This window comes from Physeter macrocephalus, chromosome 3 (assembly GCF_002837175.3).
Source record: "Physeter macrocephalus isolate SW-GA chromosome 3, ASM283717v5, whole genome shotgun sequence".
Lineage (NCBI taxonomy): Eukaryota > Metazoa > Chordata > Mammalia > Artiodactyla > Physeteridae > Physeter > Physeter macrocephalus.
The window spans coordinates 10,004,338-10,016,284 of record NC_041216.1 but is presented as its reverse complement, the minus strand read 5'-3'; the positions used below and the strand labels follow the sequence as shown (position 1 = coordinate 10,016,284).

Sequence of the window (11,947 nt, the reverse complement as noted above, 5' to 3'; positions counted from 1 at the left end):
TAGCTGCCTTTATTTTTTGGCTTTTTTTTTTTCATTCTTCATTAAATTTATTTTGCACAATAGTGTTTACAAATCTTGTACATCTTAATTCTAACAGAAGGCTGGTGACTAACAACCCCTGTTGATTTGTGATCTTGTGACTGTCTGCCTTCTCTGCCTTTCTTCAAGGATATTCCTTCTTTTTTCCCCAGTGACCTTAGGGCTCTACTGGCATATTCCTGTATCCTGTTAGACATAGATATGCCTCTTAAGAACAGCCTTACTGCGCTCTTTATTGAAGAGCCGCCCACCCAGAGTCTTGACTCTAGGACAGGTCAGAAAGCAGTGCTATTGAGAGGTGTCAGTTGGTCTTCAGTTTCATCTGCTGAACTCCAGTTCAAGTATGAGTTGATGTGTTAGTGAGCTTCCATCCTGTGGGAGAGACTTTGGAGAAGCTGTCTTTTGTCTCCATTATTAGTTAATAAGAGGTGCCTTTTGATCCAGGATCTCCTTACTTGGTCAGACCTCTGATGTACAGTTTTACAAAACTACTAAAGTGAATCTAAAATAGTTTTGATTAAGCCTGTGCACAAAGCATTACCTGATCTTAAGGGTAATGCCTGCATCGGCAGGCAGATTCTCAACCACTGCGCCGCCAGGGAAGCCCTGTGCAGCTATCTTAATGGATGTCTTAGGAGTTTGTTATTCTCTTTGCAGACAGCTCTAGACATCTCTTGGGAGATTTTGCAGTCTGGCATTTGTGCTGTTGTTGTTCACTCTGTGTGAAGGTTGTACCTAGTTGCTATAGCACAGCCTGTGATACTGGGCTCACTGCCTCTGTCTGGTTTTGTTGTTCTATCAGCCCCATCTTTGTATGCAAGTAACCCATCTTAAACATCCTACCCTGCTTTAGAAACTGACTTGGGAGAAACTTGGTCATAGTTACCAGTAAACTTAGATGGATGTCCCTAAGTGTTAACTATTTCTATCCAGTCAAGGATTCTCTTTTCCTTCGACATTTGGTTTAGCGTATGGGACCAAAATGCAAAGGAGAAGTTCTGTTCAAAGGCAAGAGTCAAAATCTGTTATTTCAGTTGGCATTTCCTATATCAGTCACTTCTCGAGGTTTCCGTAAATTAGCTTGATGGAGTGGGACAAACATCCACCTTTGGAACTATATAGCATAGTTAGAATTAATTGTTGCTGGAATAATTAGCATTGCAGTTGTCGTGTTCCCCACAGATAACCAAGGAGTAAAGGGACAGCCTTTTGCTTAGGCAAAAGTCTAAGACTCATGCTCCTGCCTTCCTGGTACAGGAGAGTTTAAGACTGATGTGTAATGGGAGCATCGCCTTTGCCAAATCAAATGAGTGACGGGTTAACGAGAAAATGTGACAATCACATTTCCTCTTTGCTCAAATAATTCTGTTTTTCAAGCTTTAGCAGCTTAATTAAATCTGTTGGACTGGGGGAGGAGAGAACTGTTCCCTAGCGGTTAACATGGTATTCTTTAAGAAGAAAAACAAAGCCAAAGAAAACTCATTATCAGGCATGTTCGCCTTAAAGATGGTAGTGGGTAGAATCTGGAGTTTTAATCTGTTTTTAAAAGCTACATATCTCACATTTAGTGTTGGCCTCTAAGTCTAATTTTCATGTAGAATTCTTGCCGTGTTGTTTTATTTACATAAGGGTTGTGTGCATTAAACTGCCTACCTAGCTTTCTTAATCTGTGATGACATTCTCGCCACGGGGGTCTTGACAATGCAGAGTAGGAATGTGCTGTTTACATAGTTTACTTGTAAGTAAAGAGCCTGAAATAACCGTAGTTTTGCATCTAATGCAGACCCCAATTTACTTTGGTTGTTGTCAGGATCAATTATGAAACTGAAGTTTGATGCCTCCTCTTTATCATGTTTTTCCCCTTGTAGCAGTTGTGTTTAATGTCATTACAAAGAAATAAAAGTTCTTGTCAGTGGCTTATGTACCGTGGCCATCTATTGCGGGCTCTGAAGGAGGGTTCCTTCCTTCTTTGTGCAGGTAGGTTAGTGGGGTGTGGGAGGGGCGGCAGTTAGTAGAATGTGGTACTGGGGAGGCGAGGGTGTGTGCTCCTTGTTCTTTTGAGGGTAAATTACAGTGTTAAGAAAGGCGTTCCAGCAGTTAAGAAATGTTGAAATTGATTGGGATTTGCAGCTACATATAGTGCACATCAGGAGCGTGACATAGGGAGAGCCTTAAATATCACTGTGCTGCTGTTTTTGCAGAGGGGGAAAATGGCTCAGCCCCATCACACAGGCATTGCCTCGCATTCCTTCCTGTGGATGATGGCTGACCCCTGTGTCTCTCTGCCTCTCCAGAGCCAGCACTGGTAAGGAAGAAACTGAGCTACCTGGGGCATTCTCCCTTTGAAAGGGATGTGAGAAACCAGAATTGATAGTTGTTCTTAACCCAACTTCTCCAGAAATTGTTCCTAGAACCTGGGGTGAAGGTTGGATAAGTGTGGGTAGATGTGGAAGACAGCGTTCCTTAGATCCCTTTTGTGAACCTAAGCTTCTTAGACTTACCCCAGGAGCAAAGATGAAAAGGAAGGCAGTAAGAGCTTGTCACCTGTATTAGCCAATGCTTTACAGTCTCAGCTCGTGCTGAGAGATTAAGTAGCAACATATTTGGATAGGCTTCTCTGTCCTGTCCTGTAAGTTTTTGTTTTTTTTCAATTAATTTATTTATTTATGCTGTGTTGGGTCTTCGTTTCTGTGCGAGGGCTTTCTCTAGTTGCGGCCACTCTTCATCGCAGTGCGTGGGCCTCTCACTATTGTGGCTTCTCTTGTTGCGGAGCACAGGCTCCAGATGCGCAGGCTCGGTAGCTGTGGCTCACGGGCCCAGTTGCTCCGCGGCATGTGGGATCCTCCCAGACCAGGGCTCGAACCCGTGTCCTGTGCATTAGCAGACAGATTCTCAACCACTGTGCCACCAGGGAAGCCCCCTGTAAGTTTTTAACATGTAGCCTACAGTCCAGGCGAAAGCCTCAATATAAATTTTTTAAATACTCAGCTGTTTAATATTCTTGTCTGAATCCAAGGGTCTCTTGACCTATACATACACATATCCATTTTGTCCTCTCAGGTGTAGGTGTTCGTTTGTCCAGTAATTGCTTATTTCCTTTTTAGCAATGTGTTATTGTAGGCCTCAAAGGTTTCAGAGACCAGGCTGGATTCTCTGAGCTGGTGGTGTCCTTTACCCTCAGTTTGTTTTATGTTGTGGAGAAGTGAGGAGGAGGAGAAATGGACCTTCTCTAAAAGCTCATTTTCTAACCAGCCTGTTGTGTGAACTTTTACAGGAAGAAAAAGTCCCAGCCACGTAAAACTAGAAAGAGTTTCCTGCTTTTCTAAGAGAAAACAATTATTCCTAAGCTGATTCTAGGGTATGCTTGTTTTGTAGGCCAGAGCACCTGTCAGGAAAAAAATGTCCACTTGTCACAGGAAGTATCAGCTGGCCAACGGTGGAATTCCTTAACTAAAAGCTCCCACCCTGTCACTCCTCCCCACCTGTCCTCCCCCTATGACAACTGGAACATGCCACAGACAGAAAAATCTGACCCAGCACCCACTGGGAAGCGGTGGAATGTAATCTTTTGGACCTTTAAAGCCATCTAGTCCTGAAATGCTGTATCACTAAGGAATTATATGTATACAAAGATCTCCTTCAATTCAGCTTCAAATAACATTTGAGGGTTTGGGAGTATTGTACTGATGGAGCTTGGGGGGTGGGATGTCCCATTTACAAAAGCATTTTGTTCTTGGAGGCTACTCTTTTTGTTGTTTTTTTTTTTGGTGGTACGCGGGCCTCTCACTGTTATGTCCTCTCCCATTGCGGAGCACAGGCTCCGGAAGCACAGGCTCAGCAGCCATGGCTCACGGACCTAGCCGCTCCGCGGCATGTGGGATCTTCCCGGACCGGGGCATGAACCCGTGTCCCCTGCATCGGCAGGCGGACTCGCAACCACTGCGCCACCAGGGAAGCCCTTGGAGGCTACTTTTTAAAAGCAAAATCCAAAATCTGTCAAATAGGTTTAAAGAAGGTGAGAAAGTAGAAGTCTGAAACATTACGTGACTGGGGTGGTGAGATGTTAAATATTTCTGTAAAGGGTTGAACTAGAGATCATAAGAGTGGGTTTGAAAGGAGGTCCTCGCTGAAAAGCTGGGGTTGAGGGGACTGGACTGGAGAGAGGAAAGACTCCTGCCTCATAGAAACACCAGTCCTCCTTCCTTTCTGTAGACCCCGGGGTCTCCCTCCTGTCCCATAAGGAAGCCCTTTGGCTCCTACTCTAGGTGGTGGGTGGGGTCTGGGAATCCTCTGCTCTTACCCCTTGGTTTTTGACAGATAAGGAGTCCAGGGCCCCATCAGAGAAGTAACTGGCCTGAGGGTCTCCTGCCTCAGTCCACCGTTCCTCCCACAGACCTGCTGTGGTCTTGCAGGGTGGGTCTCTTAGTCTCAGACAACTTGCCTGGGCCCTTCCCAAGCTTTTGGGAATATGCAGATCTAAGTGAGGGGTGAAGAAAGGACCACAGCCCAAGTCACAGCCTTAGGCTTCCACCGTGTCACTACAGTTGATTCGGGAAGAGCTCAGTTGTAGAACTTGGGGGTTTAGGGAGGTGATTAAAGGGAATGGAGTTTAGTGAGGCGTGTTGTTCACTCCACTCCCCTCATACCCTAAGATGATGTGCTACAGGCACAGATAAGGTAAAGATAGCAAACTCCCATTAGCGGCACTCCCTGGACCCCACTGACAGCTGTCTATAACTGATGCTGACTTGGAGTTTCTCCATCATCTGGCACTAGACAGGCACAGAGGACCTGGGAAGTACCTCTCTGAGGTCTGGCTGGCGGTTCTGCGTGCTAATCGATTACCCACTCTCCCACCCAGCCTGTAAGACCTGCTCCCCTCTGCTCTCAGAACCTTCCAGAACAGCCTACCCTAAGCCCCACTCACCTGACATTTCCTAAGCTCCTCCCGGCTCTGGACAGAAATGTTCAAGGTGCCCCATTTACTGGTTTGCTCATTGGCTAATGGCATCATTCCTCTACCTTTCAGCCTGCTGCGGGATCAGAGTGATGTTCCTTTAACATCCCCGAACAGCATGCTGTGAATCCTGAGCTGCAGCAAGCAGCTTCTGCAGTCCCTCTGTACTTCCCCCTCACGCTGGGAGAAGCAGGACTGCATTCCCTTTGGCCAGGAAAAGCACCAACCCCATCCAGAGGGGAAAACCCTTTGTTTTAAAAACTGAGCTCCAGCCTGCATACCTATGCGGTGAGGCAGCCCAAGCTCGGTTTGGGGCGGGGGTGGGGGGGGGCCTCAGTAATGGGATGATAGAGCAACTATTTTCTCCTCCTACACGTGCACCCCCATCTGTTCGAGATTTCCCTTCCAACTCCAGCTTGGCTGGCAGGCTTGTCCCTAAGAAGCTGCAGGCCAAAATGGAGAGAAATGACTCCCTCCTCCACACGTCCTGATTTGGTGCCAACTGCCAGAAAAAGAGGGCAACACTTGGGCATTTACCAGAAGACGAGGATGTGCCTTTTCATTTGTCTTTTATTTTACATTTAAAAAGTGGTTATTGCTCTAACTGGATCAGAGGTAAGGACCTCTCCCCTAAGGAGCCTTGGCCTTGCAGCCCCATTCAGCAAGGATGGAAGTCACAAGACAATGAGTGGAGCCTCATGCCCTCCCATGAGGAAGCCCTTAGTGTTGCTGACATCTGCCTTTCACCCTGTCTCTCCTCCCTCTCTGTGCTCCACACTCGGGCAAAGCAGAGTGGCAGCTGCCCCAGCCCCGAGAGCTCTTGTAGACCGCAAAGAAGGGGCAGTCACTGGGGAATGGCTTTTGAGCTCTCTGGCTTGGGGGTCACCTCGCTTCTCATTCAGTTCAGCAGGTACTCACTGGGCGCTGACTGCATGCCAGGCTTGTGCCAAGCGCAGTCGCCCACACTCTCGTCCTTAGCCACGAATGGAAGACGCAGAGGTCTGTCTCTTCCCACGCAGGCATTCAGCAGCCGCGACTTGTCAGTCCTAGGGAAGGGTCTGTCTTCCTTAGCAAGCACCATTTGTTTTTTAAACCAGAAAGAGGCAGTGGAGGGAGAGACCTGTCACCTCACACCACTCAGGCTCTAGGGAAGGACATGAGGACCCTGGGTAGCTTTCACGAACTCTGGATGAGATGGCAAGATATGGAGACCCCAGAGGTCAGGACTGCTCTGACTGTCCATGGTGAATGGCTCGGGCCCGCCTTCCAGCAGCGTCCACCCCAGGGGGGGTGATTTAGCAGCCCCCAGGGTGTCCCATGTGGATGTACCTTTTCAGTTGTGCAAGCCAGCACTGTTGCAACTCCAAGAGACTTTTCCTAAAGAAATGGGGCCAGTACCTTCCAGGTCTCTTTCCCACTGTGTCTCCTTCAGAACCCAGACTGATGATCTTACAGTCAAAATAAAGGCCAAAGAAGACAGAGGACACAGGCAAGCAGCTCGGGGAGTCCCTCTGCCCTCTGGAGTGAAGCCCTTCGGTGTGTTTTCCAAAAGAGACAGAACAGATAACACCTCACACACTCGCAAAGTTGTGCATTGTGCCACAAACAAGTCCCTGATGGCTGGATCCAGCAAAGGCTTGATGGCAGCCAGGCCCCTGCCCGGCAGGCAGCCCCACAGCTTCCCTGAAAGACACAGCTTCTGTCAGTCTAGGTGCTTGTCATCTCCCAGGAGCTTTGTGCATTTTCTCAAAGAGGAATCCAGTCCAGGAGAGGCAAGGAGGCAGAAAGAAGGCTGTGTCTCATGCAGCTTTGCCTTTTCCAGAACAGGGCCAGGCCTTTTAGTTTTGTGGCTTATTTTTTGCAGAATTTGGGTTTGCAGTTCAGCCTTCTTCACCAGACTAGGACGGGGCTGCAGAGGGAGAACTGTGCAGCTAGCTGTGCCTCCCCGTCCATGGCAGTCCTCTTTCTCCCTGTGCCCATGGACCTGGGGACCAGCAGAGAAGAAAAATGAAATCCTTCTCCCTGCAGACAGGCAGTCATGCTTCGATGATGTTCACCGAGGGCTTGTTTGGAAACTGGGAGGAAAAAAAATGAGAGAAGCGGCCAGGGCTAAATTGAACAGACTTCTTGCAAGGATGGAAACAGGGAGAAGACACCAGAAGGAAGGGAACAGCAGGGCTGCAGCCTAAAAGCCAGGCTCTTGTCTCAGGTGGAAGGAAAGGAGGAGCCCTGCCTGGATGTCTTATCTCTCTGCCTCTCAAACCCAGCCTTTGGCTTCACTCAGCTGATGGCCAGGACTGGGTCCTGGGCCCTAGCCGAGCATCCCGCTGGCTGGTTCTCTCACATCCTGCAGATCTGCCTCTGAGCGTAGCCTCAGCCACTGACATTGCTGAGGTGCTTCTGGAGATGGTGGATTAATAAGAGGCTTCAGGAGAGCGTCAGAGAGAAGCCAAGAGAGAGGACAGTAAGCCAGAGGGTGTAAGGAGATGGAGGAAGGAGGAAATGTAGAGAGAGCCAGATGTTTGTTTGTTGGATAATCATCGTCAGAACCATGAGATTCTCTTCCATTCTCTATGTCTCTCTTCTGAGCTGCTCAAAGCAAGCACTGAAAAGGTTTTCATATCTGTTTTACAGAAGAGGAAATGAAGGTACAAAGAGGTGAAGCACCTGCCCAAGGTCATACAGCACAGCAGGAGCATGAATGAGCCTAGAACCCCTACTCTTGCTGTCCCGCACCTACCGGGAGCTCTGCCCTCCCCACTCACTGCCCTCTTTTTAAACCCCGACTGGCTCCTGGCACCCTGCAAAAGGAGAGGATCCAAAATCAATTTGCAGTGTCCCCTGTGTCACACGGGCAGCGGCCAAGCTTGGCTCTGTCCAGCTGCAGCCATGCCAGGCCCCAAGCTGACCCCTTCTGCAGCCCGGGGACTACCAGGGTGCCAGCCACGGGGCCCCTGCCCGGGCCCAGGTCTTGCCCTCACCTTGCTGCGGAGAAGGCCCCCACTTTGGTGCTCTGGTGTGCTGGTTTCTGATGCACTCTTGGTTTTTTCCTTGTTGTTATTGGGTTCATTGTCCTTGATAATGTCATACTGGCGGCAGAAGAGGGCGATGACGCCTGCAGGGGACAAGGGAGAGCAGTCAGAGGCCAGAGCCCCAGTCCTTGTCCCTCCACTTCATGCCCACTAGACCAGGCTGAGCTCCTGTGGGTACCGGGCTCCAGATGGCCTCTCACCGGCACTACTGCAAGAGGCTGCCTCTGGCCTCTGGCTCCTGTGTCCACCTGTCCCCTTCCCCACCAGCCCCTTCACTGCTGCTGGGCTGATCTTCCTACAACATGCTTCTGATCGTGTCTCCTCCCTTTCCTTCTTTTAAACCTCAGAGGGCTCCCTTTTCCTTTAGGGCAAAGAGCAATAATAGCATTTGTCTAGCATGTGCCAGGCCCTGTGCTGGGCCCTGACATTCCATCTCACTGAGCCCTCATAGCTCTCTGAGAGCACTGGTTATTACCATCCCCAGGTTACGAGGGAGGACAGTGATGAAGAGCTTAGATAACTCACTCAAGGTCACAGGGTGGAGTGGGGGTGTGCACTCCAGGGCCTGCACTCTCCTAAATGTTTATCGCTATCAAACTAATATTTTTTGAAAGTCCAATAGTATTAAGGCAACCACCTCCAACTCTCATAGGTGTTTTCCCCATTTTTGCCTCTATACTTGATTTACAGTGCTATTTCTTTTTGTCCGCGCCACACGGCTTGGGGGATCTTAGTTCCCTGACCAGGGATTGAACCCGGGCCACAGCAGTGAAAGCCCAGAATCCTAACCACTAGGCCACAGGGAACTCTATAGTGCTATTTCCTGATCTGTTTTAGAGATTATCTGTCGACGTCCCACCATGGCATATAGAGCCTAACCACTCCCTCTACTTCCTTCCTCATCATGCTAGCAGAATTACATCACAATTTCGAGTTAATTCACTATTTTATATTGTTACAATGATGTGAATACTGTCTGTGCCAAGTCTAATAATGCACCATAAGCAAACCTCCCCTTTTGTACAATCCTTTGTTTTTCCAGCTTTTTTTTTTCAAGTGTCTGCTTTTCTTTGTGTCTACGGAACATATTTTTCCATATGCTTCTACAACAGAGCCTGTCCTCTCAACCACGATGCTCATATAACTTCAACATGGTGTTTAATTCCCTCAAGAAGGACTGCAGTCCACTTGACAGCCTCAACATCCTTTACTCCTCACTTTCTATCTTCTCTCTTGGGTTGCAGCTGCACTGAGTCAGACTGAGCTTAATTTCCTTCTTGAACACACCATGCCCAGAATACCCTTCTTTTTTTGGCTGCCTGGTGAACTCCTACTCATCCTTCAAAGCTCAATCCCCATTTACCTCCTCTCTGTGTTTTTCTTGATTTCTACTCCTGGCCCCAGAATTAATTCATTCCCCGTCCTCTGCTCCCATACATGGTGCTATTATAGCACTCATCACGTTGAATTATTGTTAAGTACGGGCCTGGCATCTCCCAGACTGAGTTCCTTACAAGCACATGGCTCTTCTTAGTCACGACTGTAGCACTACTCTCTAGAATGGAGTGGCTGTTCAGTAAATTCTGGTTGAGTTGAGTACAAAGGTGATGGTCTTTATCCCCAGGGAGCTCACAGACAAGTGGGAAAAGAGAAATACAGGAACCCAACTAAGCTAAGAAGGGCTAAATTTAGAGAGAAGCACACGGGGTGCCACGGGAGCATCGAGGCAGGAGGAACATTCTAATGGATGGGTTGGGGAGGTTTCACGCAGGCGGTCTCCGAGCTGTGTCAAGAAGGATGAGTGGGTTAAGAGGGTGTCCCAAGCCTGAGCTGCCCAGGCCTGAAGCACCTGGAGGCACAGCAACCCGGAAGAATACGGAGAGGCTGCTGCAGCCAGGGCTGGAAGGCCAGGGGCTTTGGCCACTCATTAGGGAGGGCAATCACTCATATAATCCTACGAGGCAGCTACCGAACTGCTGTTTTTTTTGGTGAGAGGTCAGTTAGAGAAGGGATCAGATCTGGCCCCCAGAGCAGAACTTAGGCTCCTAAGTCCTCTCGCTGCCTCCAAGCCCCTCACCCTTCGTTTCTGTGAATAAAGGGTCTGGTGAGGGTCCTCCACTTCCCTGAGGTGAAGTGAAGAAGGGCTTGGGGCCGGACTCACCGGCCCACATGAACAGGACCACGACGATGATCAGCACCTCGCCCGTCCGCAGCTGTTGGTTCCTCCCCATCTCCTTCATGGTCACCTCATCTGTGTGGAGAGAGACACTAGCTCCAGGACTCCCTGGACCCCTGCCAGCCACACTTCTAGGGCCAAGTGCAAAATATTAAGGGCTTATTTCTACAGGTGCCCACACACCTAACAAAAAGATTCTAGAACATGCTGATGGCTACTTGGGTGGCAGCCACTAGACTTAATCCAGAGCTGAAAGTTTGTATCCCATAGCTTGGGGGACCAGAGTGGACCTCCCTCTCTCAGGGGCTGCTCGGCTGGGCAGCAGGGGCTGGGGGAGGATGGGGGGGCTCACGCTCTGCTCCAGGCGCCTGCCGCGCTAGCCCTGACCGCCCCTCCCCGCACCCCATCCCTTGCTAACGGTGGCCCGGGCCTGCCTTTGTTCTTCGAGGCCATCTTCTCAGCCTCCCGTGGTGTCTTAAAGAGCACGGGCTCGCTCACTGGACTCTGGCCCTGAATGGAGATGGCCTGCACGTGCACGATGTACTCGGTGTCCTCCTCCAGGTCCCAGAGCGCGCACGAGCGGGTGGTGGTGTTCACCTCCTGGATGAAGCGCAGCATCCGCACATCCTTCTTCTGTGGAGCAAAAGCCGGGCCCCAGGTTTCAGTGCCCAGGCCCCCACCCCACGTCTGCCCACCTCTCCAGCGGTGATAAGGCCTCACCTGGCTACCATGCTAAACCCCGGACATCCACAATCTGACTCAAGCATCCCATCATCTCTGCAGGCAGGTATTGATATCTTCATTTTACAGGTAAAGAGACAGGTTCACAGAAGTTAGGGAAGTTGCCCAAGGCCATACAACTAGCAAGAACTGGAGCAAGGTCCTAAACTCAGATCTGTTTAAGATCAAAATCATGCCCTTAATTCCCAGATTCCAACCAAAGGATTCCCTTCTGGGTCCTCCCTTCCCAGCCACGTGTACAGCTTTCTACCCATCTCTCTTGCTCCTCGTTCCTTTTTCCTTTCTCTTTCGGCACCCCTTCCTCCCCCATCCACCACTTCTATCTTGATGTGTTCTTCCCTCCCAGGGACCCTCAAGGGTTACCTGCTGAGAGATGGCAAATCCAATGACGACCTCATCCTCCAGGACGTCCCAGCTCACCACTGCAGAGTTGGCCTTGAGGTGCCTGACAGTGACATTCACTGGGGCCGATGGGCTATCTGGGGGTGGGGAGGCACCTGAGCCTGAGCACCCCCTTTTGTGAGGCCCAGGCCCATGGTCTCGTCAGTATGACAGGATAACCTGGGGATGGCCATGAGGTGGGAAGGAAGAAACCCAGGCCTTCCAGTGGGATTGGCACCTGGGTCTCAGTTCCTTAGTGGTTGAAGAGCCAGGCCTGAGAGGCCCCAGGCTCCTTGTAAACAGGGTGGGAACCCCTGCTGGCCACAACTGGCCCCACTAGGTTTCAAGCTAAAATTGATGAGCCCGGGCCAGGGCCAGGTCTAAAGGAGGAGGAATGAGAGGTGGGGAGACAGGCATGGGGGAGACATAGGTGGCCGGGCTGCAGGAGCTCAAGGTTAGTCTGGTGCAAAGCTATCAAAAGGCACCCCAGTCCAGTGCTCTTTCTATAGAACTGCACTGTCAAGTGAGTGACCTTGAGGGAAGGAAAAAGACCCAGAGGTCGAGAAGAGCCTAGCTGGGTGAGCCCTGGGATGGGAGTGAGGACCAAGAAAAGAAGCCCCA

General features: G+C 50.0%; 1 protein-coding gene across 1 annotated transcript; it reads right to left on the bottom strand.

The window, feature by feature from the left end:
- Nucleotides 1-7,771: 7,771 nt before the first annotated feature.
- FNDC5 (fibronectin type III domain containing 5) lies at nucleotides 7,772-11,419 on the bottom strand. Its single transcript, XM_028484564.1, is given in 5 exon segments — nucleotides 7,772-7,899; nucleotides 7,902-8,111; nucleotides 10,190-10,279; nucleotides 10,639-10,837; nucleotides 11,309-11,419. Coding segments are annotated over 4 exon segments (612 nt in total). The 5' UTR covers nucleotides 10,823-10,837; nucleotides 11,309-11,419.
- Nucleotides 11,420-11,947: the final 528 nt, after the last annotated feature.